Source organism: Notechis scutatus, chromosome 16, assembly GCF_049901735.1.
Source record: "Notechis scutatus isolate UNSWTSFEM ecotype Mainland chromosome 16, rNotScu1.2, whole genome shotgun sequence".
Taxonomy (NCBI): Eukaryota; Metazoa; Chordata; class Lepidosauria; order Squamata; family Elapidae; genus Notechis; species Notechis scutatus.
This window is the reverse complement of record NC_142024.1, coordinates 8,411,236-8,435,739: the sequence shown is the minus strand read 5'-3', so window position 1 is coordinate 8,435,739 and position 24,504 is coordinate 8,411,236. Positions and strand designations below refer to the sequence as shown.

The 24,504-nt window shown below is 47.4% G+C and overlaps 2 protein-coding genes across 2 annotated transcripts; both read right to left on the bottom strand.

Moving 5' to 3' along the window:
* Window positions 1-2,232: 2,232 nt before the first annotated feature.
* Window positions 2,233-10,479, bottom strand: LOC113430249 (uncharacterized). The gene is made up of 7 exons (XM_087944706.1): window positions 9,283-10,479; window positions 7,926-8,060; window positions 7,032-7,206; window positions 6,437-6,535; window positions 3,957-4,048; window positions 2,711-2,848; window positions 2,233-2,499 (listed from the first exon to the last, which is right to left on the bottom strand). The coding sequence occupies exons 1-7, from the start codon at window positions 10,477-10,479 to the stop codon at window positions 2,233-2,235; spliced, it is 2,103 nt and encodes a 700-aa protein (XP_087800832.1).
* A 4,447-nt stretch (window positions 10,480-14,926) lies between these two features.
* Window positions 14,927-23,021, bottom strand: KIAA2013 (KIAA2013 ortholog). The gene is made up of 2 exons (XM_026691014.2): window positions 21,906-23,021; window positions 14,927-18,186 (listed from the first exon to the last, which is right to left on the bottom strand). The coding sequence occupies exons 1-2, from the start codon at window positions 22,864-22,866 to the stop codon at window positions 17,327-17,329; spliced, it is 1,821 nt and encodes a 606-aa protein (XP_026546799.1). The 5' UTR covers window positions 22,867-23,021; the 3' UTR covers window positions 14,927-17,326.
* Window positions 23,022-24,504: the final 1,483 nt, after the last annotated feature.

Here is a 24,504-nt window from a genome sequence, read left to right as displayed (position 1 = left end):
ATAGGAATAGGAGTGGAATAGAATATAATTAGAATAGAATAGAATAGAATAGAATAGAATAGAATAGAATAGAATAGAATGGAATGGAATGGAATGGAATGGAATAGAAATAGGAAAGAATAGAACAGAACAGAATAGAATAAAATAAAATAGAAATAGGAAAGAATAGAACAGAACAGAATAGGATAAAATAGAAATAGAAATAGGAAAGAATAGAACAGAACAGAACAGAACAGAACAGAATAGGAATGAATGAAAAGGAATGAATAGAATAGAAATAGAATAGAATATAAATAGGAATAGAATAGAATATGGATATGAATATAGAATGGAATAGAATATGGAATGGAATAGGAATGGAATGGAATAGAATAGAATAGAATAGAATAGAATAGAATAGAATAGAATAGAATGGAATGGAATGGAATGGAATGGAATGGAATGGAATAGAATAGAATAGGAGGAAGGGGTCAATCTATTTTCTAAAGTGCTTGTAGGCCAGACAAAGAATAATGGATGGAAACTGATCAGGGAGAGATTCAACCTGGAAATAAGGAGAAATTTTCTGACAGTGAGAACAACCAACCAATGGAACAGAAGTTGCCTTCAGAAGTTGTGGGAGCCTCATCACTTGAGACTTTCAAGAAGAGATTGGACTGCCATTTGTCAGGAATGGTGTAGGGCAGTGATCCCCAACCTTTTCGATGCCGCGCCCGGTTCCGGCATCAGCTGGGCGCCGCGCCCGGTACAGGCGTCAACTGGCGCCGCCATCTTTTTGACGAAAAAGTGCTTCGGTGACGTCACCGAAGCACTTTTTCGTCAAAAGATGGCGCGGCATACGCTCGGTGAGCTTTTTCGGGTAGAAATGGCTTTCTACCGGAAAAGCTCACCGAGCGCCGCCATCTTTTTGATGAAAAAGTGCTTCCGGTGAGCTTTCTACCGGAAAAGCTCACGGAAGCACTTTTTACCAAAAAGATGGCGGCGCCAGCAACCAGCGGCCCGGTAAGGCTTGTTCCGCGGCCCGGTGCACGGGGTCCGTGGACCGGCGGTTGGGGACCCTGGTGTAGGATCTCCCGCTTGGGCAGGGGGTTGGACTAGATGACCTATTAGGTCCCTTCCAACTCTGATTATCTGTTATCTGTTATTAGAATAGGATATAGAGTAGATTAGAATTAGAATAGAATAGGAGGAGGGAAGAGGGAAGGAGAATAGAATAGGAATAGGAATAGAACAGAATTAGAATGCAGAATAGAAAGGAGGAGGAGGGGGAGAAAAAAATGAAGGAGAATAGAATAGAATAGAATGCAGAACAGAATAGACTAAAAGAGAATAGAATAGAATAAATATAGAATTAGAGGAGAATTAAAACAGGACACAATGAATAGAACAGAACAACCGATTAGATTAGACTAGATTCGAGCAGAACAGAATAGAATACAGAATAGAATGAACAGAATAGAAGGGACTCTGGAGGGAAAGCTTTTAGATGCCATTTTGTGCTTGCAGGCACAAATAGTTTTGGCTTGCAAGAAGAGACTGTACAGTCCCTTGTCTGAAACGGTATGCGGTTTCCTACTTGGGCCGGGGGTTGGACTAGAAGACCTTCCAGCTGAATTTGCTACATTTGCAATCCTCGCCGTTCACCTGGAGCTGTTCAGAGTCACTAAACCGCAGGGGACGTCATCCTCAATTCTCAACTCTCCCTCCACCCCAGTATTCACTTGTCAGTGAATACTTCAGCTTCAACCATAACAACACAAGAGCACACAATAGATACAAACTCAAAGTAAACCGCACCAAACTTGATTGCAGGAAATACGACTTCAGCAATAGAGTGGTCAATGTCTGGAATACTCTACCCGACTCTGTAGTTTCTTCCCCAAACCCCAAAAACCTTAGACTGTCTACTATTGACCTCACCCCTTTCCTAAGAGGTCTGTAGGGGCGTGCACAAGCGCACCAACGTGCCTACCGTCCCTGTCCTATTGTTTCTCTTATTCTTTTATTTTTCTTATATGTACCCATTTCATGTATTCACAACTATGTATACACTTATACTTATTATCTTGTAAACAATTGGCAAATCAAATAAATAAATAAAATAAATAAATAAATATTTTCCAACAGCCGAAAAACAATCCAATGGCAGAGGTTTAAAATAAGTCTGGCGAGGCGCGACAGCTGGGCCTTGACTGACCCCTCGTGGCCGTCCCATCCAAGCACAGGCAGAGGCTAAAAACCTTGGGTGCCGTGGGAAAACCCCCCGGGCGTCCCCACTTCGACATCCTTCACCATCCCCGGCAGCGAAGGCTCCTTCTCACCATCTGAACGGAACGGCGAGGGGTCGGCTGGATGAAGAGGGAGGGTCTTGAGGCTCTCTAGGGACTCCGGGAAGTCTTGCTCCCCTCCAGCGGGTGAGCCTGGCTGCACCCCAGCCTGGATAGCGGAAGGAGGCCGCGTGTGAGAAGCGACGGGGAGCCTCTCGCTGCCTGGACTCTTCTGGGATTGAAGAGAGAGAAAAAGAAAATGATTCAGGTCAGTTTTAAACCATTTTGGCCTCTCCCCCCGCCCGCCAATTTTGCAGGTATTTCTGCTAAACCTGTACCGACAATTTGGGACAGTGGGGTTAAGAAGAGTCCTGGCTTTGTCGGGGTCAGGCTGGATGACCCCAAAGGTCCCGTCCCTGCCCTTTGACTCTTCAGCGGCATACCTCCTGCCCGGAAGGTGAGCTCTGCCCTGCCTTCTTTTTCTGAGACATCCCCGGGTTCCAGTGGCAAACAAGGCTGTCATTTTGGACGCTGTAGTTCTTATTTCCTAGCAACCAGTAAGTTTTCATTTTCCCTTTGCCCTCCAAAGGGAAGAAGAGAAAGAGAGAGGGACGGAGAGAGAGAGAGGGAGGGAGGGAGAGAGAGAGGTATTCAGCCAAACACGCACAGAGCAGAAAACTAAAATGAGTTTAATTTTGAAACACCTGGGACGAAGCGTTTTAAAAATGTAAACCGGGAAGCCACAGCTTAGGAGATTTCGAGGGACAAACAAAAATCTTGCTATGTTTTTTTCAAGGATGAGATATTTTCAAGGATGAGATGTCCTAAGTCCCTTTTATGAGCGCCGTTGGAACTTTGGACGGTCAGTAAACAAACTGTTGTAAGTTGAGGACTGGCTGTAAGCTGTTTGGGGTAGGGAAGTCTCCTTTTGCTGTGCTTCTTCCCGTTAAGAACAGCAAAAAAATCTTTTTTTTTTTTAAGGGTACCCCAAATAATATCCTGTTTCCCTGAAAAATACGACCTACCCTAAAAATAAGTCCTAGCTTGATCTTTACATGTGCGCCCAATATAAGCCCTATCCCTAAAATAAGCCCTAAATAAGATCCCTCCCACTCCAGAGTGGATGAGTAAAAATTAAGCTAAGGTGGGGATGTGGAGGGTGGAGCTGCCCTACTGCTTACCTTTGGACAGTTGTAGCCAGGCCTCGCATACCACGACACCTGCCTTGCCGGCCCGTTTCTTCTGCAGCCGGCAAGGCTGGCAAGGCTTTCCTAACGGCCTCTGTAGGTGATCGATCAAAGCTCAGGATCGATCCAAAGCTCTTGTTATCGGCTGCAGAGGCCTTAAGGAAAGCCTTGCCGGCAGTAGAAGAACAAGTTCCCGAAGGCCTCTGACAGCGAAAAGGAGGCCGGGGGCGACGCGCGCAAGTGAGGTTTAGTCCAAGGGTCTTCAAACTTGGCGAGTTTAAGACTTGTGGACTTCAACTCCTAGAATTCCTAAGCTAACGTGACCGGAGGAGGAATTCTGGGAGTTGGTCCACAAGTCTTAAAGCTGTCACATTTGAAGATCCCTGGGTTAGTCAGTGGATGACATCCCCGAAAATAAGACCTGGTGCCTTTTTTGGTGGCAAAAAAAATATAAGACAGGGTCTTATTTTCGGGGAAACACGGTAATAATGAAAATACTAACCTTCACCTCAATTTCTCCTCTGAGCTCAATTTCGTAGGCGTCATCTTCAAGCAGAGCCTGGTAGGTGACTGAGCTGATGTGTATTTTCTGGGCTAAGGAGGGATCATCAAAAATATCCTTTTAAAACGCTGCTGTGATGACCCAAAGGGGCGTGGCACAAAGGCAACACAGTCAGATAAGCAATAAGAGTCCCTTTATTAGTTCCAACTTTGCCCCAAATGTCCAGGTTATCTTCTGGCTGGAGAAAAACTCTCCCAGGAACAGCCATGGACTGCAGAAAATTAAGTCCAAAACAAGGTACACACAAACTGTAACTTAAAGTCCAAACAAGCCAAACTGAAGTAATTAGTTTGGCAGGGCAGGAGGAAGAATTTCAGACTTGAAAGCACAGCAAAACTCACACAGTTGGGAAGACGCCAGGAACACAGATAAGCCACGACAATACAAGATAAAGTGACATTTGCTCCCAACAGCCTGCTGCACGCAGCTTGCCTTTTTTATACACTGTGTTCCCAGCTGCAGCTAATGAAGGGAATCAGGGCCCTTTCCTCCCCCGTAAGCCACACAACCCACGTTGCTCTCTTCTCCCTTCCTCTCTGTGTGCCCTAGGACAGCGGTCGCCAACCGGTGGATAAAATTTTGCTAGGCCGCAGAGAAATCTCACCCCCAGAGCACCCCCCCCCAAAGCAATTAATCCAGGCTGCACAGGAACACAAGGCTGCACCACCCACATGGCCCGTGGGAACCTTCTCCGCCCACTCACTCCTTACCCTTAACAATTTAACTTGCCTGCTAAATTGTTATTTTTCCTTTTTCCGATCATCATCTGTTCTGCTGTGTCAGGAGATTTAGATTAGCTAGGAATCAGAAAATGGTTGGATTTCTTGCTTTCTAGCTAGTCTTTAGATCTTCGGCTCTGCTTTTAAGTACAGCCGAACCTCCCTCAGGACTGAAGGTTTGCTTGCAAGCAAATTCAGTGCAGACTCACGGCAAGCAAATTTGAAAGACTGAACTAGCCGACGGCAGATAGATAGATCTCTGAATGATTCTGTGAGCAACTCAATCTGCCTCCCTGCTTTGCTCTTTTTTATAAAAAATCCACTATTTACGTACATGGTGTGTTGTGAGTTAATTTTGTGAGTTTGCTTGCAAGCAAATTTTATGTGACAGATTGAGCTAGCTGATGGCAGATAGATAGATCTCTGAATGAATCTGTGATTCTGTGAGCAAGTCAATCTGCCTGCCTGCTTTGCCTGATTTTAGGTAAAAGTTGCTCTTTTTTTATAAAAAATTCAATATTTATATAAATATTTATAATATTTACATACAAGCCATGACCACCAAGCCACACCCACAAATTAGGCCATGCCCACAGAACCGGTTAGTGGTCCCCGGGATCTAAAATTATGAGTTTGGTGGTCCCTGAGGTCCAAAAGGTTGGCGACCGCTGCCCTAGGATGAAGAGGGGGTGGGCTTGGGTCTTTCTCTGAACTTCTTCTCCCTTGTTCTACCTCTTCCCTGCTCTGCCCAGCCGGACTTTGCTCTTCCCCAGTTTCCTCCACAGCCAACGGAGCCACACTCCGGTTCCCTGCAAAGTTGGAGACAATAAAGGGACTCCTATTGATTATCTGACTGTGTTGCCTTTGTCCCATGCCCCAGGTCATCACACTATAAATTGACAATGGCAACTTCTTATAAAGAAACTTATATAAAATGTTTTATAGATGGCACTTACCACCTGCTAGATTAGCTAAAATGTTTCAAAATATGTCTAGCAAATGTTGGAAATGTAACCAAAAGACAGGCACATATCACCATATGTGGTGGACCTGTGTTAAAGCAAAAAAAGTGGCTAGAAAAGACGATAAGGAAAATATTTCCTTATCATGATATTTCAAACCTGAACTTTTTCTATTAGGTACAGCACCAGAAATAATATTGCATGTATTAACAGCAGTGAGGATTATATTCACACAATATTGAAAAAATGAAGAAAGCGCACGAGATGAAGAGATAATTAGGAAGATACTGGATTGTGCAGAAATGGACAGACTTACATTGAAGATTAAACAGAAAGAAGATACAGAATATTATCAAACATGGAACTTATTCTACCAGTGGTTGGAAAAAAGGGTTGGAGATTAAGAATGGAAGCTGTACTGCTAAGCAGATAAAATAACCCAGACCACATGATGATTATTAAGCGCTAACAAAATGTAAACAATAGAAAATCAATAAAACTTTTCTTTTAAAAAAGAAGCTAGTCCTCACCAACTTATGGCAGAGGAAGGAGAAAACTTCCTAAAATCCCTCACTGATTTATCCTACATGAAAGGTATATCTACGAGTATACAGAAATAAAAAATAGTAAACATACTAATAGGACAGTAAACATATATACTCGTAGGTTTATATCTTTTTAATCTTTTTAATCCATTGCAAATAAAGTTTGTTGGTTTTTTTTTTTTTTATCTACTCACGCAAACTGCTTGACTCCATGCGAGAGGCCGTGTTCACCGTGTCACCAAAGAGACAATACCGGGGCATTTTGTGCCCGACAATGCCAGCCACGCAGGGCCCTGCAGGAAAGGTGGGGTGAAAAGAGAGGTTGTAGGCACACACGTGGCCGATGGCCTCAGCCCAGGTGTAAAGCAACATGTTAACTCATACAACATTTTGTATACACGTTTTACAGTTGACAACAGAAAGAAGCGTGGGAAAGTTTCAAAGAGTATGGAAGCAGTGTGGAATCGAGAGTACATTCCATTCATATTTTCTTCAAAGACTGATTAGATGACTGAAGCTTCTGCCGTGCAAAAGTCTAATTGGAGAGCATGATTGATGACTCTTGGCTATGGACGTGTTTCGTTGGATGATACACCCAGAGGGGTGGGGGTGGGGAAGCAGGATCAAGGGTGACAGTGAATTACGTATCTCAAAGTTGGCTACGGCCAGGTTAGTACCGGACGTAGAATGTTACCTTCAAATAAATCCTCTTTAGTTTTGGGAATATGGCTCGAGGCTCATGATTTAATTGGAGTAACTGCCGGAACCCTGACACAACAGTCGGCTCACCTGTGTGAATCCCGGCCCGTAACTGCAGCTTGCTGGTTGGCAGGTGGGGAATCGCAACCTGCCGGACCGCTGCTACCAGATCCAGGGCCATCTTGGCGATCTCATGGGCGTGCCTGGTGCCGTTCCTCTCAGGCAGGCCACTCACGACCATGTAGGCGTCTCCGATGGTTTCCACCTTGGGGCCCCAAGGAAAATCGGGACCTGTCATGGTTGAGTCACTTTGCAGCCCCTGCTCGCAACCAGATAACAGTAATGGGAGTGGGGTATGCAGAGGTGGTATTCAGCCAGTTCAGACCGGATCTGGAGAACCGGTAGGAGAAATTTTGAGTCGTTCGGAGAACCGGCCAATCCCACCTCTGACTGGCCCCGCCCCCATCTGTTCTCTGCCTCCTGAGTCCCAGCTGATGGGCTGGGTCTCCTTGGGTTGCCCTGCCCAGGAGAACGGAGCTGGAAAGCAGGTTAGTGGGGTGGGGAGGGAAGGGGGATTTTGCAGTCCCATGATCGAAATTTGGATGCTTGGCACTTACGACGGTCGCAGTGTCCCGAGGTCGCGTCATCCCCTTTTTGCGACCTTCCGACAAGGAAAGTCCGTGGGGAAGCCAGATTCATTTAACGGCCGCGTCACTAACTTAACGATTGCAGCAATTCCTTTAACGACTGTGCCAAGACAGGTCGTAAAATGGGGCAAAACTCAACTTAACAACTGTCTCACTTAGCAACGGAAATTTGGGGCTCCATTGTGGTCATAAGACGAGGACTACCTATGATTTTGGTGGTATTTTTGTTTTCTTTTACAAGAGCCACTTGTTCTTGGACTAGACTGAGCTGCTCTTCCCAACGGGGTGCAAAACCTCTGCTTTCCCCCCCCCCCCCAGCAGAAGAAGGTGGGCTGACCTTGTAGACGTCGTAGGAGTCGATCCTGGTGTCAAAGCAGACGTAGAGGTTGTTGAGCATTTCCACCACCTGCAGCGGGGTGCACGAGGCCGCGATGGTGGTGAAACCCACAATGTCCGAAAAGAAGATGGTCACCTGGGAGGAGGAAGAAGAGGAGGAGGAAGAGGAGGAGGAGGAGGAGGAGGAGGAAGAGGAGGAGGAGGGAGGGAGGAGGAGGAGGAGGAGGAGGAGAGGGAGGAGAGAGGAGGAGGAAGAGGAGGAGGAGGGAGGAGGAGGAGGAGGAGGAGGAGGAGAGAGGAGGAGGAGGGAGGAGGAGGAGGAGGAGGAGGAGGAGGAGAGGAGGAGGGGGGAGAGAGGAGGAGGAGGAGGAAGAGGGAGGAGGAGGGGAGAGGAGGGAGGAGGAGGAGGAGGAAGAGGAGGAGGAGAGGAGAGGAGGAGGGAGGAGGAGGAGGAGGAGAAAGGAGGAGGAGGAGGGAGAGGAGGAGGAGAGGAGGAGGAGGAAGAGGAGGAGGAGGAGGAGAGAGGAGGAGGGAGAGAGGAGGAGAGGAGGTGGAGGAAGAGGAGGAGGAGGAAGAGGAGGGAAGAGGAGGAGGAGGAGGAGGAAGAGGAGGAAGAGGAGGAGGCAGAAGCCATGATGGTGCAGTGATTTGAATGCAGAACTGCAGGCTAACTCTCTTTGTTGCTCTTCTCTGCACTCTTTCTAGAGTCTCAACCTCTTTTTTACATCGTGGCGACCAAAACTGGGTGCAGGATTGCAAGGGTGGCCTTACCAAAGGCCTGATAAAGTAGTATTAACACTTTACATGATCTTGATTCTATGATTTCTATCTCTCTGTTAATGCAGCCTAGAACTGCGTTGGCTTTTTGAGCAGCTGCAGCACACGGCTGGCTCCTATCACAGAAACCTTAATTTTCTTCTCATGCTCCTGTTTCTGCTCGAGACCCGCCTAGCCGGATTTTGATGTTCTGTTTTTTAATTTCCCCATTATTTCCAGATGGTTTCTGATAACCGTATACCTCCTCCAGCTGCACATACCCGTAATTGACCAATTAGGGGAATGATGACAGCACTCATGGAAATGCAGACTTATTAGACAGGGGGGGAATTAATTAAGGGAGGGGGTTTCCCTCCCCATGTGAGAGGGGAACAGCTGAGGACCGACAAATAAAAGTCAGGTGAGAAACAAAGAGTTTAATAATTACGTCCCAATTTTGAAAGTTCTTTGATTATGGGCCAATCGGATATAAAGAGCATCATTATTTTGTATCGACAGAATTGGGGATGGAAGGAACAGGGGGGTGGGCTTGATGCTCTTGGTATAACCAAGTGGTCTGATCCCTTCAGAACTTGTCTTACCTGGTCATAATTTTCTGCCTCTACATGCTTGTGTTTCCGTAGCTGTTTGGCCACGGATTTGGGCAGCATTTGATGAAGAAGGTCTTCAGCTATTTGCCTTTCCTGTTTCAGATCCTCCGTTCGTTCCTTGAGGGTCCTGGCATAATTTTGGATCCATTCGGTCATCTCTTTGAAGGAAAAAAGGACAGCCGGGTAGATAAGACTGGTGACCACCAAGAGGGTGATTTTGAGGCTGACCAGGGAGACGATATCCTTAGATTTCTTCTGTAGCTGCTCCCGGCTTTTCTGAAGCAAGCATCTCTGGAGGACGTCAAATTCATCCATCAAAGGAGGGGACAGGGATTGAAATCCTGGAGGAGGAGTGACCGTGTGGGTGGCCAGGATGGAGAAGTCAGGATGCTCAGCCCAACATTCTTGGGTGCTTTCTGAGACGAAAACAGAAGAAAGAAGAAGAGAAGACAGCCGGTGCCACAAAGCTTGGGCCTCTTCAGGGTCGCGGGACGTTTCTGGAGCCCGTAGCATGTTGCCTTTGGCTCTCAGGAGAAGCCTGAGAAAGACCACATCTAACCAGTCTGGATTTGACCTCCTCTTTTGGGCCTCTCCCTCCTCAAGCTCCTGGAGGATCTCCAAGGTTCTTGCAGTCATGTCGAACGGTGGGAATGCCATCCCAGCGGTGCCGTTGACCTCCCTGATGGAGGGTATGTAAGTCGGGCAGCTGAAATGATGGTTGCACCAGGATTCTTTGCAGAAGGCAACCCAGCTCTCCAGCGTGTCTTCCGGCCGAGAGTCCTCCTCAACCATGTCTCCTCTTCTTCCTCCTTGCCAATTTGGTTCTTGGACAAGGAGGTTGAACATGGAAAGCGCCAGGAAACTCTGGCACGAAGAGAGGTTGCTGATGGCCTTTTCCACATGCCTCCGGGACTCCAGGATGGGGCTTAGGTCCAGAGCGGTGTTTCCCAACAAGGAGAACAAGGAGATGGAGCAGAGGGCCAAGATCCGCCTCACCGTCTTCCTGGCGTGGCAGTCCGACGGAGGGGAAGAACACCTGAAGGAAGGCGGAGGGAAAACCCGTCGAAGTGAATAGCAAATCCCATGTTCTTCTTCCTCTGTGGTCAGCTCAGGTTCCTCCCAATAATATTTTGACAGGGCTGCAGAATGAGGGGAGCCCAAGTGAATAGATCTGTTTCTCTCGGCCATGTTGGATACTCTGTGCAAAGGTGGGTAACGCTTGGCACGCTCATATGCACCACCACAGCTATATGAGTTATACGCAGGGAATTCTCCAATTGTGGGCATTTAAACACACCTAGGGTCGTATTCATTCTTTTCTTGTACTTCTTTTCTCCCTTTTTTGCTATATAATTCTCAAAAATTGGCCTCAGACTCATAAATACATCCTGATTTACATATTTCTCAGGAGGGTATTCCGTTCCTCTGGAGAATTATAGATAGCTTTAAATGATGTGAAAATGATGTTCTTTTATTTTGTAAATTATAGAAAGAAGAACCAGGAAATAGTTATTCTATATCTCTATCTCTCTATATATATCTGTCTATCTGTCTATTATCTATCTATCTATCTATCTATCTATCTATCTATCTATCTATCTATCTATCTATCTATCTATCTATCTATCTATCTATCTATCTATCTATCATCTATCTAATTATCTATTTATTATCTCTGTCTCTATTATATATTTATATTTATCATATCTATCTAGATATCTAATTATCTATTTATCATCTATATCTGTCTGCCTGTTTGTCTGTCTGTGTCTGTCTGTCCATATCTATCTATCTATCTATCTATCTATCTATCTATCTATCTATCTATAGAATTTGTGAATTAGCAGCACTTCAGTTTAAAACTTGCTCCACGATGGAGGTTAGAAAATGGCTTGAAGGTAGCACGAAGGAAAAATAGAAGCCAGGTGGTGAAAATAAGATGGATGGATTAGGGGAACTAGCAGAATAACTAGAAAAAAAAATGCATTGAAATGGTGGAGAATTTGATGGCTGGAAAAACCCCAGCCAAAAAAAAAAAAAAATGTAGACAGTTCAGTTCTTTTTATATTGTTTGCATTTCAGACCAACCCAAAATGCAGGACTTACCAACTGCTTTAAAAATTAATTTTAAATTTTAAAAAAAGGCTAGTTGAGATAGATACGTTTATATACTTCCCTTCTTAAAGTCTATCTGCTTCGTCAGACTCTATTGTTAATTTTTGTTGTCTTATTTTTTTTTCCAGTTGATGGGCAAATGAATTATTCAATTAGATTTGTTTCAATCTTGGTTAAGGACCCCCATTTAAAGTGGGAAACCCACCTCCTCTTGGGCAGACGGCGACTTGAGATATAAAACTTATTTCAACCCAAGATGCTTTCTTGATCCAGAACAAGATTCCAATCCAGCCCCCAAATCATGATTTTTATTTTAAAAAAAAGAAACAGATGATTAAAAATGGTTTGTTGGAGGTTACTCAAAATGTTCCTTCCATGGGTGGAGGCTTATTAATTAAAAAAAACAAAAACACTTTGCTTTAGGATTCTGCAAGCCCTTTAACCCTAAACATCCAACGTACTTTCCTTGGTTGAAAATGTAAAACGGTTTTGTTTCCAGCTTCTCCATCTTAAAAAAAAAAACCCACTCACCTGTGAGAAGAGAATCTCTTCTGGGAGTCAAGCGAATCTTTGCTCGGGTCTGGCTTCGCCTTATAGGAAGACGAGGGAGTAAGGTAACGCAGGCTTTCTGTGCCCGACATTATCTAGAGTCTCCAGCGGCCCAGACTTTGGGGCAAGGCGATGGAGTTGAGTAGGAAGAAGAAGCTTCTTTGATTCTGCGTTGGGAAGAGTGCAGCTCTTCAAACTGGTCTCAGCCTATTCTAGGGTTTCTAGCTCTTTCTTTCTTTCTTTTTTTTGAGTTACAGAGCGAAGAAACAAGGATGCTCCCCACACTACAGGGCATTTGAAGCAGGAAGGAAATATAGATAACAGATACAGATTGACAGAGTTGGAAGGGGCCTTGTAGGTCATCTAGTCCAACCCCCCACCCAAGCAGGAGACCCTACACCATTCCTGACAGAGGGCAGTCCGGTCTCTTCTTGAAAGCTTCCAGGGATGAAGCTCCCACAACTTCTGAAGGCAACTTCTGTTCCATTGTTGGTTGATTGTTCTGTCAGAAAGTTTCTCCTTATTTCTAGAGTTGAATCTCTCCTGGATCCGTTTCCGTCCATTATTCCTTGTCTGGCCTTCGGGGGCCTTGGAAAACAACTTGACCCCCTCCTCCTCTCTGGGGCAGCCCCTCAAATATTGGAAGATTCGGGGGCGCAGTGGTTAGAGGGCTGTATTGCAGGCCACTTCTGCTGACTATTAGCTGCCTGCAATTTGGCAGTTCGAATCCCACCAGGCTCGAGGTTGACTCAGCCTTCCATCCTTCCGAGGTGGATAAAATGAGGATCAAAAATTGTTGGGGGCAATATGCTGACTCTGTAAACCACTTAGAGAGGGCTGGGAAGCACTATAAAGCGGTATATAAGTCTAAGTGCTATTGCTATCATGTTCCTAGAGGTAGAACTCTCGCCTCACAGGAGGCTTGTCAGTTCAATCCCAGGTAGAGGCTAATATTTGGAATAGACTCTCCTGCTTGGGGGGTTGGACTAGATAACCTCCAAGGTCCCAATTCTATTATTCTATGTCTCCCCTGGTCTTTCTCTTCCCTAGACTAGCCATGCCCAGTTCCTGCAACCATTCATCGTATGTTTTAACCTCCAGTCCCCTAATCATCCTGGTTGCTCTTCTCTGCACTTTTTCTAGAATCTCAACATCTTTTTTATAGTGGGGTGACCAAAACTGGATGCAGAACTCTAGGTGTGGCCTTACTAAGGCTTTATACAGTGGTATTAGTACCTCCCTTGATCTTGATTGTATCCCTCTGTTAATGCAACTTAGGATTGCATTGGCTTTTTTGGCTGCTGCTGTACAATGTTGTCTCCTATTTAGCTGGTTGTCCACAAAGACTCCAAGATCCCTCTCACAGCTACTGCTATTAAGCCTGGTTTCACCCAATTTATATGTGCACTTTTGGCTTTTCTTGCCTAAGTGTAGGACTTTACTTTCCTCTACACTGAATTTCACTTTGTTAGATATGGCCCAGGGTTCAAGTCTAGGTAGCCCTGTAACTGTTTAGTGACTGTTCAAAGTTACGATGGCACTGAAAAAGGGACTTGCGGCCATTTTTCACACGGACGTTGCAACATCCCTACGAAATGGTGTAGGGTCTCCTGTTGGGGTGGGGGTGGGGGTTGGACTAGATGACCTCCAATGCCCCTTCCAAATCTGTTGTTCTGTTATTCCCGCTGAACAAAATTCAGATGCTTGACAACTGACTCACACTTATGACGGTTGCAAGGTCCCCGGGGGTGTGTGTGTGTCACGCAATCTCCTCCTGTGATCTCCAGGGAAGCCAGATTCACATAAGGACCATCTCACTAATTTTAATACCTTGCAGCGATTCACTTAACCACCGTGGCAAGAAAGCTCATAAAAATGGGGTAAAACCCACCTAACAAAAGCCTCCCGTAGAATGTGAGTTTTGGGCTCAATTGTGGTCGCAATTCGAGGACCGTCCGTTGAAAAGGGTTGTGATGACCCAGAGTGGGATACAAAATAAGCACAGTCACAAAAACAGGTGAAGCCCCTTTTTATTCCTTCACTTTGATTCAAAGCTCCAAATATCCTTTGACTGGAGACAAAAAACTCCCCCACAAACAGTTACGAGAAGGAGGAAATGCCGTTTAAACTAAAAATGCCTATAAATTATAAAGAATAAAAACAACACAAACCACACTGATGCAATTAAGGGAACCAGGCAAGATAAGGGCTTGAAGACATCCACAGATATCGGAACACACACTGGGAAGGATGCCAAACTCAGAGAGGAACAACAGAGATATTTCCATGCTTTGTTTCCAGCACTGGCCCATACGCATGTCTGTCCTTTTAACCAGTTCTCACAGCTGCAGCCCATGAAGAGGATCAAGGCCATTTCCTCCCCCTGTAGAATTCAGGTCTCTCCCTTATCCTCTCCTCCTTTCATGCCCTAGGACGGAGAGGGGATAGGCCTGGGTCTTCCTTTGACTGCCCAGCCTCCTCCACAACCTCCGGAGCTCCACTTCCACTCCCTGTCGGCTGTTCCTCCTCTCCCTTGGAGTCAGTCTCCAACAGGGGCACGACAAGGGTAAGCAGGTAAGTCAGAGCACCTGATTTTGCAGTGTGAATTTCTCTCCCTCTTTTCCTTTCTTGGCTGATGAGATCTGGAGCCACAAATTTCCTTTTCTACCAATAGAATTAAAGCAGAGGTCTCCAAACTTGGCAATTTTTAAGATTTGTGAACTGAGAAATTCTGGCTGAGGAATTGTTGATGTCCACACGTCTTAAAAGTTACCCACGGTTGGAGACCTCTGCAATAAAAGTGTTACGAAGCTCAGGATAAAAGGTGATGGGAATTAGAGGCATCGAACAGACTTTCTGGAATCTGGGATGCAATTCAAGAGCCTTTCTTGTTTACAGTCAAGAAAAAGAAAATAAGTTCCAGAGCAAAACCAGGGCTTAAGAAAGAACAAAGCCAGCAAGAGACATCGAGTACAGATTTGAAACAGTTTTTATTTCTTACAAAAAGAAAACAAACCAACAACCCCAAACCCGCCACCTTTGGTATCTTAAAATAATCACATCAATTGTTTTCAAAATCACCAGGAAAAAAAAAAATCCATTAAGTCTCTCTAGAATTAAAAAAAAACATAACAAAACAAAAAGCCAGAACACTCTGCAACAAGCTTGGTGAAAGATGAACTCAACAGCCTCTCCCCCCCCCCAATAAAAGTAATTAAAATTGTGGTATTTTTGTGGTACGATTTTCAGAGAAAAAAAATCGACAACTCCCATTATCAGTGTTAGATCAAAGCGGGAGTTAAATGTTTAAGTCCAGGTCCATTCGAAGTTGGCTGTTCTTCGGCCCGAAAATGGTTTAACAAAATGGATGCCCGAAACCCACCAACAATAAGTTAAGAAATGAGATGGCGCTCAATTTAGGGGTTTGGAACCAAAGCTAAGCAAGAACCATTCAAACCCAAAGGTGCCTGCGCTGATGGTTAAATGCCTCCTCATCGCTTTCCACCTACATAAAATAATCCTTAATGCACATTTTTTTTTTCAAGTATTTTTCAACAAAGAACAAAAGCCGTAGGGAAGGTCTTTGGGGTTGGGACACAGCTAGGCCACCCGGGGGCACCTCCAATAGTTGTGTTCCATTTGCACCTCCTGTGCAGGAAAGTGTACACACACACACACACAAATATAACACAAACGATGCTGTTTTGTGGGGCTTTCCCCCTTCTTCTCTAGGAAAGACCAAAGTCGTTGATTTGCTTAAACAAAGCAACTGATTCTGGAGAGCCCTGAGGTGTTTTTTTTTTCTGGACTGTTTTGTCTTCCTTTTGTTTACCCGGTGTTTGAAAAATGCACCTGCACACACACCCCGTCTCCATGCACGCACGCGCACACACACAGGTAGAATCTCTTTTTAACTGCTTTAATGATGAGATCAAATTGCTCTCCAATTTCCACAGAAAGTTTTGGAATGCAGGAACAGGGTGGGAATGAGTATCTTAAGAGCAGGGGCCTTCAAACTTGGCAAGTTTAAGACTTGTGGACTTCAACTCCCAGAATTCCTCCTCCAGTCATGGTAGCTCAGGAATTCTGGGAGTTGAAGTCCACAAGTCTTAAACTTGCCAAGTTTGAAGGCCCCTGCTTAAGAGTATCTGCGGTGCTTATTACCAATGCTTATTACTTTTCCTTTCTTTCTCTCTCCCTCTCTTTCTCGCTCTTTCTCTTTCCTTCTTTTTCTTTCTTGCTTTTTTTCTTTTTTTCTCTCTCCTTCTCTTCCTTTCTCCCTCTTTTTCTCCCTCTTTTTCTTTCTTTCGTTTTCTCTCTCCCCCTCTCTCTCTCAGCAACCAAATTGAAAGGAAGGGAAAAGCCAAAGGGACCCAGAAAAAAAACAACACACGGATTCCGGTAAATAGGCACGTATGATACAGGGTGTGTGTGTGTGTGTGTGTGTGTGTGTGTGTGTGTGTGTGTTATCTTCCTCACGGTTTCATTTTCTTGGTTCTGCCGCTTTCACACAGAGCATCTCCAACTGACTCCCTGGCCCTGTTTTTAAACGCGTTTTTCAGGTCAAGAGGAGAGGCCGTTTCCCCCGCCTGACCGCAGACCCAGAATCCTGTCCCTGGTTCAATTCCAGTTGGGTAATCTTTGCGCTTCCCCATCTCTGCTCTTCAGTTGAATAGCTAAGCGGGGGAGAGAGAGAGAAGAGAGAGAAGAGAGAGAGAAGAGAGAGGAGAGAGAGAGGAAAGAAAGGAGAGAGAGAGAGAGAGAGGGAGGGAGGGAGAGAGAGAAGAGAGAAGAGAGACAGAGAAGCAAGGTAAGGAGGTTTGATTTTTTAACTCCGCATAAAAATGCACTTTGGGAAGAGTCTGGTCAATTGTGCCAAGCTTCCCAACCCCCAAAGGAGCATCTCCCCACCTCCTTCCTCCTGGGATACTCGTACAAGGGAGGGAACACAGCGAGGCCCTTGCTTCATCCTTGGGGGTGTCAGCCTCGGCACCCCTGATCCAGCCCCCCCCCCATCTCACTACCTCCCGTCCACCTCCTTTTTTTCTGAGCAGAACTGTGACAACCACAATTATAGAACCCTGAATCGTTTGGTAGAAGAACCACTTTATTTGCAAGCCGGCCCTTTTTCTTTTTAATTGGCTTCCCTCCCTCGAGATCTCGTCTTCCAGAAAAGGCAAGCGTGCAAGTTGCACAGGTGTGCAAACACACAAACACACACACGCACGCACACCCTCGCACGGAGGCTGCTGCTTGTTTCTTCAGCTCCTACGAGGTGTCCTGCTTCCCGGGCCGGCGTTCCGGGTCGAAGAAGCGCAGCCCCCCGGGCAGCTCCGGCCATCCAGCCGAGCCTGGTCCGAAGGCCTTGTTTTTACACCTTGCTCCGGAAGAGCGGCTTGGCCCCCGGCCCGCAATACTCGTTGTAAATGAGCTTGAAGAGGAAGAGGTGGAAGAGGGTGATGAGGGAGGCCACGCTGAACCAGAAGAGGAAAGGGAGGCCCGGGTAGCGCTTGGCCATGTGCTCCTCGTGCGCCAGGATGGCCTTGAGGTGGAGGGTGTGGCGCAGGTCCTGCAGGTGCACCAGGTCGGGGGAGATGTAGAGCAGCGGCGTGATGGGCTGAGTCACCATGACGGGGAAGGTGTGGCCGTGCGCTTGGGAGGTCAGCTCCACGGGGTCGTTGGCGCAGCCGCCCTCGCAGGCGTACAGCTTCACCGGCTTCTCCTGGAACTTGACGGAGACGTGCAGGAAGGGCTTGCTGTCGGCATCCAGCAACACCGCCAGGCTGATCAGGTCCTTGTTGTAACGGATCCCCCGCAAGGCGTAGCTGTTCTGGAGGACCTCCGGGTCGGACTGGAACTGCAGGTGGTTTTCGGTGAACTGCAGCCCGCCGAAGCTCAGCACCATCCCCTGCATGAGGCCGTGGGCCCCGGCGGCCACCAGCCCCTTGCAGCCGCGCTTCTGCAGCGTCAGCTTCCAGAGGTTGGACAGCTGCAAAACCTGCAGGACGGTGGACAGCTGCCCGGGCCACAGGTTCTCGGCGTGCATGGTGGCGTGGCCGCTGAAGCAGTGGTCGGCGTAGTTCAGCGTGGCCTCCATTTTCTCCTTCTCCTCGGGGCCGTGGCGGGGGTCCAGGAGGGGAGCCGGGGTGGTGGAGAGGACGAAGTAAAGCGTCAGGTTGACGGTGTCGCCGGAGGGGGTGTGAGCGTCGGTGATCTTGCGCATTTCCACACCTGAAAGGCAAAAAGATCTCTCAGCGCTTTTTTTTTAAAAAATATTTTTTATTTTAATTATAAGAATACAAGGCTAGGTAACTGATCTAGCATTACAACTGTTACACATATATACATTTTATTTCATCGTTTATATCTCCTTTTGATATATTTATTTACTAATTATTCTAATCGTCATAACTACTACTGCTCCGACCTTGTCTTCTTTTATATAGCCATCGATAACATTTATTCCATATTTCATAATATTTAAGATTCTCCTTTGTCTTTTAATTCTAGAATTAACCTATCTGACTCTGCACGTGCCATAATTTTTCTTATTATCTCTGTTTCTGGAGATACGTTTTCATTTTTTCCAATATTGTGCATATATTATTCTAGCTGCCGTCAATACATGTACGATTACACACATTAAATTCTCCCTATAGCTTTCTGATATTATTCCTAGATTCCTAGCCACACTTCCACTCCCTGTCGGCTGTTCCTCCTAATAATAATCAGGAAAAAAAAAATCCGGTTTAAATGGAATATACTCTCCCACCATTTGTTCCACCCACGTCTGAAGCTCTGTCCTCCTCTGGAATAAACAACCTTGGACAATAAGATAATAATAAGTCTTGTATAATAAAGGGAATAAAAGTCCACCATTAAAATTCTCGCATCGTTACCTAGCGAGGACTTTCTCTACCTTCTCCCTACTTCTCTAAGAAGTGAGAAACCTTCCCATGGCCTGTACCAGTTAGGTCAGGGGTCCCCAAACTTGGCAACTTTAAGACTTGGGGACTTCAACTTGTGGGTTGGGGGAGAAGGGAGTCTTCAGGAGAGCTCAAGTGAATAATAATCAGCAAATGGAAGGGAGGACCGTTAACAAAAATATAATCCAGGTACCAGTAACCTCACTTTATGGGTTGTCTCTATTCCCCTCTTGTTTTTCACGCGTTTTCCTCCACGTATCTCCCTGTTCAAAGACTTTGTGGTAGTTGCTCCAGAAGCTACTACACTTGTAAAGAGATGCATTCCACTGTTTTAGGAATAGAGAGATTTAGGTGCTGATAATCCATTCTCAAAACTTAAAAAAAAAAACAGCAGAAAGATTAAGGGGACTTTTATGTTCTTGTGAAACATGATGCAGAGTATGGAAATAGGAAATTGGGCTGAGAAAGATAATATGTTTTGGGAAATACTCGATCCTTTCACAGTATTGAAAGTAGAAAGTAGCATAACAAGGAGTCTCCAAACTTGGCAACTTTAAGACTTGTGGACTTCAACTTCCAAAAATCTGGCTGGAGAATTCTGGGAGTTGAAATCCATCAGTCTTAAAAGTTGCCAAGTTTTGGAGGCCTCTGAGTTAGCTCCTCGACTTACAAGTTTGTTTAGTAGCCGTTCAAACTTAACAACAGCACTGGGGGGGGCGGGGGAGTGAAACATGACCATTTCCCACATTTCCTGGCCACTGCAGCTTCCCTGTGGTCACCCGAACAAACCCAAGGTGCCAAGCAACCGGGAGAAGCGAAGTAACCACCTTGCGTCAACTCATAAAACATTCCTATGCCTGTTTTAGCAGTTGCTATAAAAAAAAGGGGGTAGGGGGCGGAGAGAAGGAAATCTGGAAGAGCAGTGCGCAAAGCGGAAGTACGTTCCAACTCTTTATCTTTAAAAAAAACTAAGATACCGGAGCTTTGGCCTGCGAATATATTTAATTGGAGAACGTGAATGGGGACACTTAGCCGGTGAAGGTGCTCAGTTGGAGAATCTGATTGATGACACACCCAGGTGTGGGGGGAAAAACAGGGTCACAGGGGACTGTAAATGACCTAGGCCAGAGTTCATACAGGGCAGGGCCAGTATTGTCGCCTCTAATGGATCCTTTGAAGGTTTTTGAAATTTGGCCTGAGAATCAATGATTTAATTAGGGCGATTGCTGGAATCCTGACGGTACCTTGCTAACTTAAACCACTGTGCAATTGAACTTAATAGCTATGGCAAGGAAGGGTGTAAACCGGGGCAAAACTCAATTTAACAACTATCACACTTAGCAACAGAACTTTTAGCTCAGCTGTACTTCTAAATTGAAGACTTAGCTGTACTCCACACTTGCTCCGGCCTTTATAACCATCACCGTATTTTTACATGAATAATTCTGATTATACAGTAGAATATTCTGACCCAACAAGGCAATTTCTACATTCTCGCTCTGGAGAGGCAGGCCTTTGAATTGAGCTGTGCCAATTCCCCGGGAACACGAGTAGAAGATACCACGGCTCAGATATACTACTACTTTGGGGGAGAAAACGTCAAGATTTCTATCCCCAGAAACAAAAATCTGTTCCCCACAGCTCCGACTTGTGGTTTTTGCAGACTTCCTAAATCTTGCCTACCAAGAAACCATTTCAAAAGGAGAGGGTGTAAGTGACTTATTTTCCAAAGCACCAGAAGTCAGGACAAGAAACAACGGATGGAAACTAATGGAGGAGAGAAGCAACCTGAATTAAGAAGAAACTTCCTGACAGGGCAGAGAATTAACCAGTGGAACAGCTGGCCACCAGAAGTTTTAGGTGCTTCATCACTGGAGGTTTTTAAGAAGAGACTGGACAGTCACTTGTCTGGAATGGTATAGTGTCTCCTGCCTAAGCAGGGGGCTGGACTAGAAGACCTCCAAGGTCCCTTCTAACTCTATTCTGATTATGTCCCAAAGGTGCTTTTTCAACTGGATTTTCTTTTTTTTCCTTGAAAGCGTTTCGCTTCTCATTCAAGAAGCTTCTTCAGAATCAACTATATGAAGGTGACACACTTTAATTGGCAACTATAGGGGAAACCTTGTTTTGTAATGTTTGAAATGTGGATATGGATTGAAATTGTACACAGGACAGATAAAAGTATAATTATTTTGAAAATATGAAAACCTTGAAAAGGATATGTAATAGATTTAGACATGAATGAGAGAGTTATAAAATAAGCCTGAGGGAAGTATTTGAAGGGAAAAATTAATAAAGAACATTTAAAGTAGCGATAAGACATGAAATTGAATGTGAAAGATAAAATATGAATATGTAACTGATATTTTTATCTGTATGGAGATTTGAAAACCTAGAACCAAGCTGTTCACTAAAAAAAGATGTTTTATTTTTCCTTGTTTTGTGAAAACTGAAATAAAATTCTTTTTTTTTTAAAAAAAAGAAACTTCTTCGGTTCTTCTTCAGAACCGAAGAAGCTTCTTGGGTGAGAAGCTAAACGTTTTCAAGGAAAAAAGAAAAACTAAGAAAGTCTTTTGGAAAAAAGCATCTTTAGGACAATCATGAGCTCCAGCTCTATTCTCTAATTTGATTTAACAAACCTCGAGCCATTTACAGGTTTTGTGGTAAATTTCAGCCTGTTCTACAGCCCCAAGCTGGCTTGTAGGACCATTGGAGCAGGGGGGTCTTCTCCAAACTTTGGCAACTTTTAAGACTCGCGGACTTCAGAGCCGGCCGAAGAGTTCTGAGAGTTGAAATGCACAAGTCTTAAAAGCTGCCAAGGTTGGAGACCCCTGTGCTGGAAGGAAACCTGTCTTGTTCTAAAACTGCCACACCTCTGTGGCACCTGGTTGGTACCAAGCACCAAAAAGGCCCATTGCTGAGAACCACCACATTCAACAGCACCGTCCAAGATGGGAAGTTGGCAGCGCCCCAGCGCCAAGGCTGCCCTGCCAGCTGGTCCAAGCCAGCGGCCGTTCCCCGCACCTGAGATGAAGAGCTCGTCCCACGCCCGGCGGTGTTCCTGGACCAGCTCCTCGCTCCGCAGGGGCAGCACCTCCATCATCTCCCTCTTGGCCGCTTCCCGCAGCCGCCCGAAGGTCTCGTCCAGCTGGGCCGCCTCGATGGGCTCCGAGCTGAGCACCACGGAGAGCAGCGTCTCCTCGAAGCGCGACTTAGGCGCCACCTGCACCCGGCTGACCAGCTTCTTGGCCGCTGCCACCACCAGCACCAGTTTCTCTCCGGCCGGCTGCAGCGCCCGGCCCGAGGACAGGAAGAACTGCCGGTCACCGGCTTTCTCCAGGCTGGTGGCAAAGGAACGGCCCGAGGAAGAGGAGGAAGAGGACGAAGAACCCGGACCGGTCACTTCCAAAGCCACCAGCCGGTCAGTCGGATTGTCCACCACCAGGCGCTGCAGGTAGAGGTGGGGGCGTCCCCGGTGGGCCAGCAGCTCCTCCCGGACGGTCACGCAAGCCCCGCCGGGACCCCCGGGCTGGACGCAGCGGACCCTCCGCAAGGCCCCTTCCTTGGGCAGCAGGGCGGAGGCCCCCGCCTCGCTCTCGGCCCCGGCCGGGCCCCGCAGCTGAGCCAAAGGGCCGTAGTCGGTGGGCCAAGCCGGGCCAGGGGGGACGCCCGGGGGGGCCACCCAGAGGCGGTTGGCCTGGGCATCCAGCAGCAGGTGCCCGTTGCCCACCAGGCCCGGGGGCCCCTGGCCGGGGCCTTCCCCCAGCAGCCGGGCTTCTCTCCAGGCGCGGGTCTCGGCCTGCAGGCACAGCCCCGCCGCGCCGCCCGAGGCTCCTCCGGGCCGCAGCCGAAGCAGGAGGCGCGGCCAGGCGCCGCCCAGGTACCAGGAGGCGGCCAGCAGGAAGGCCAGCAGGGCCAGCAGGCGACGCGCCCAGCTGCTGGAGAGCAGCCCCGGCAGGCCCTTCAGCCGCTGCTGCAGCCACATCGGGGCGGCCGCGCTAGCTCATGGCGCGCCCCGGCGGCGGCGGCTACGCGAGTCCCCGGCGTCGGCGCGGCCTAGTCGCCCGGCCTTCCGCCTCTCCTCCTCCTCCTTCTTCTTCCGCCGCTTCTGCTTGTTCTTCTCCTCCGTCTGGGGCGGTCCCGGGCGGGGCGTTGGCGGCTCCCTCCTCCTCGTCCTCTTGCGGGCTCGGAGCGTCCCGAGGCCTCGGGGGTCCCCTGGCGGCGGAGAGGCGGCCTCTGAGCCTCCGTAGAGGAAGGGAAGAGACGCTGGGGAGATAGCCTCTGGGCATGGGCAGAGCGCGCCTCTTCTTCTTCTTCTTCTCTCCCAGGTCTCTGAGCCTGGGCGGGCGGGCTTCTCTTGAAGGGTTTCGTCTCGGCGCAGGGGTCTCTGAGCCTGTGCAGAGCGCTCCTCTGCTCCCGGGGCTTTCCTTGAAGGCAGAGGGTCTCTGAGCCTGTGCAGAGTGCTCTTTATCGACAGCAGGAGCCCTCTGAGCCTCTGCAGCGCGCTCCTCTTCTCCCGAGGCTTTCCTTCAAGGCACAGGGTCTCTGAGCCTGTGCAGAGTGCTCTTATCGACAGCAGGAGCCCTCTGAGCCTCTGCAGCGCCCTCTAGGCTTTCCTTCAAGGCACAGGGTCTCTGAGCCTGTGCAGAGTGCTCTTTATCGACAGCAGGAGCCCTCTGAGCCTCTGCAGCGCGCTCCTCTTCGCCCGAGGCTTTCCTTCAAGGCACAGGGTCTCTGAGCCTGTGCAGAGTGCTCTTATCGACAGCAGGAGCCCTCTGAGCCTCTGCAGCGCGCTCCTCTTCTCCGAGGCTTTCCTTCAAGGCACAGGGTCTCTGAGCCTGTGCAGAGTGCTCTTATCGACAGCAGGAGCCCTCTGAGCCTCTGCAGCGCGCTCCTCTTCGCCCGAGGCTTTCCTTCAAGGCACAAGGGCTCTGAGCTTGTGTGGAGGGTTTCTCTTAAGGGCTCCGTCTAGGCACAGGGTCTCTGAGCCTGTGCAGAACGCCCTGTCTTGGCAGCAAAAGACCTCTGCAGAGAGCTCCTGGGGCTTTCCTTGAAGGCAAAGGGCCTCTGAGCTTATGTAGAAGGCTCTTTATCACCAGCAGCTCCCTGAACCCCTACAACACACCGGTTGCAAAAAGGCAGGGGAGAAAACCCCGGCTGATTTCAACCTCCCTGCTTTCCCAACGCTTCCTTTGGGACTCCAGTTCCCATCAGGCTGAGCAGACAGCCTGGGAAAACCTGGGCTCCAAAACCCTAGAAAAAAACAGGAGTTGGTGCTGGATTGGGGTTCTGGGGGGGCTGTGAGATTGAGGGGGGGTGATAAATGCCCCACGTGCCTCCCGTCCCTGTCCTAATGTCCCCGTTCATTCGTACCTATGTCCTGTATTCTTAACTCATGTTTACACTTAACACCTATTATCTCGTAAGCGATTTGACAAATCAAAATAAATAAAAATAAATAAATAGAGCCGGGGCGGCTCTTGGGCAAGGAAAAAGTGGGCATCCCTAGGTGCATCCTGCCTTCAGTTGTGGCATCCTGTGCTAATTCTTCCTTTCTGCAGGGGGTGGACGGCAGGCTTCGGATCTTGACCCAATAGAGGAGGAGGAGGAGGAGGAGGAGGAG

Excerpts from the sequence above, each read along its gene's own strand:
- KIAA2013 (XM_026691014.2), bottom strand. The coding sequence starts at position 22,866 with ATGTGGCTGCAGCAGCGGCTGAAGGGCCTGCCGGGGCTGCTCTCCAGC. Across the intron at positions 18,187-21,905 it reads GGACGAGCTCTTCATCTCAG|GTGTGGAAATGCGCAAGATC; the intron begins GTGCGGGGAACG and ends TTTGCCTTTCAG.
- LOC113430249 (XM_087944706.1), bottom strand. The coding sequence starts at position 10,479 with ATGGCCGAGAGAAACAGATCTATTCACTTGGGCTCCCCTCATTCTGCA. Across the intron at positions 4,049-6,436 it reads CATGGAGTCAAGCAGTTTGC|CCCAGAAAATACACATCAGC; the intron begins GTGAGTAGATAA and ends ATCCCTCCTTAG. Across the intron at positions 2,849-3,956 it reads GAGGAGAAATTGAGGTGAAG|GGCAAAGGGAAAATGAAAAC; the intron begins GTTAGTATTTTC and ends TTCCCTTTGGAG.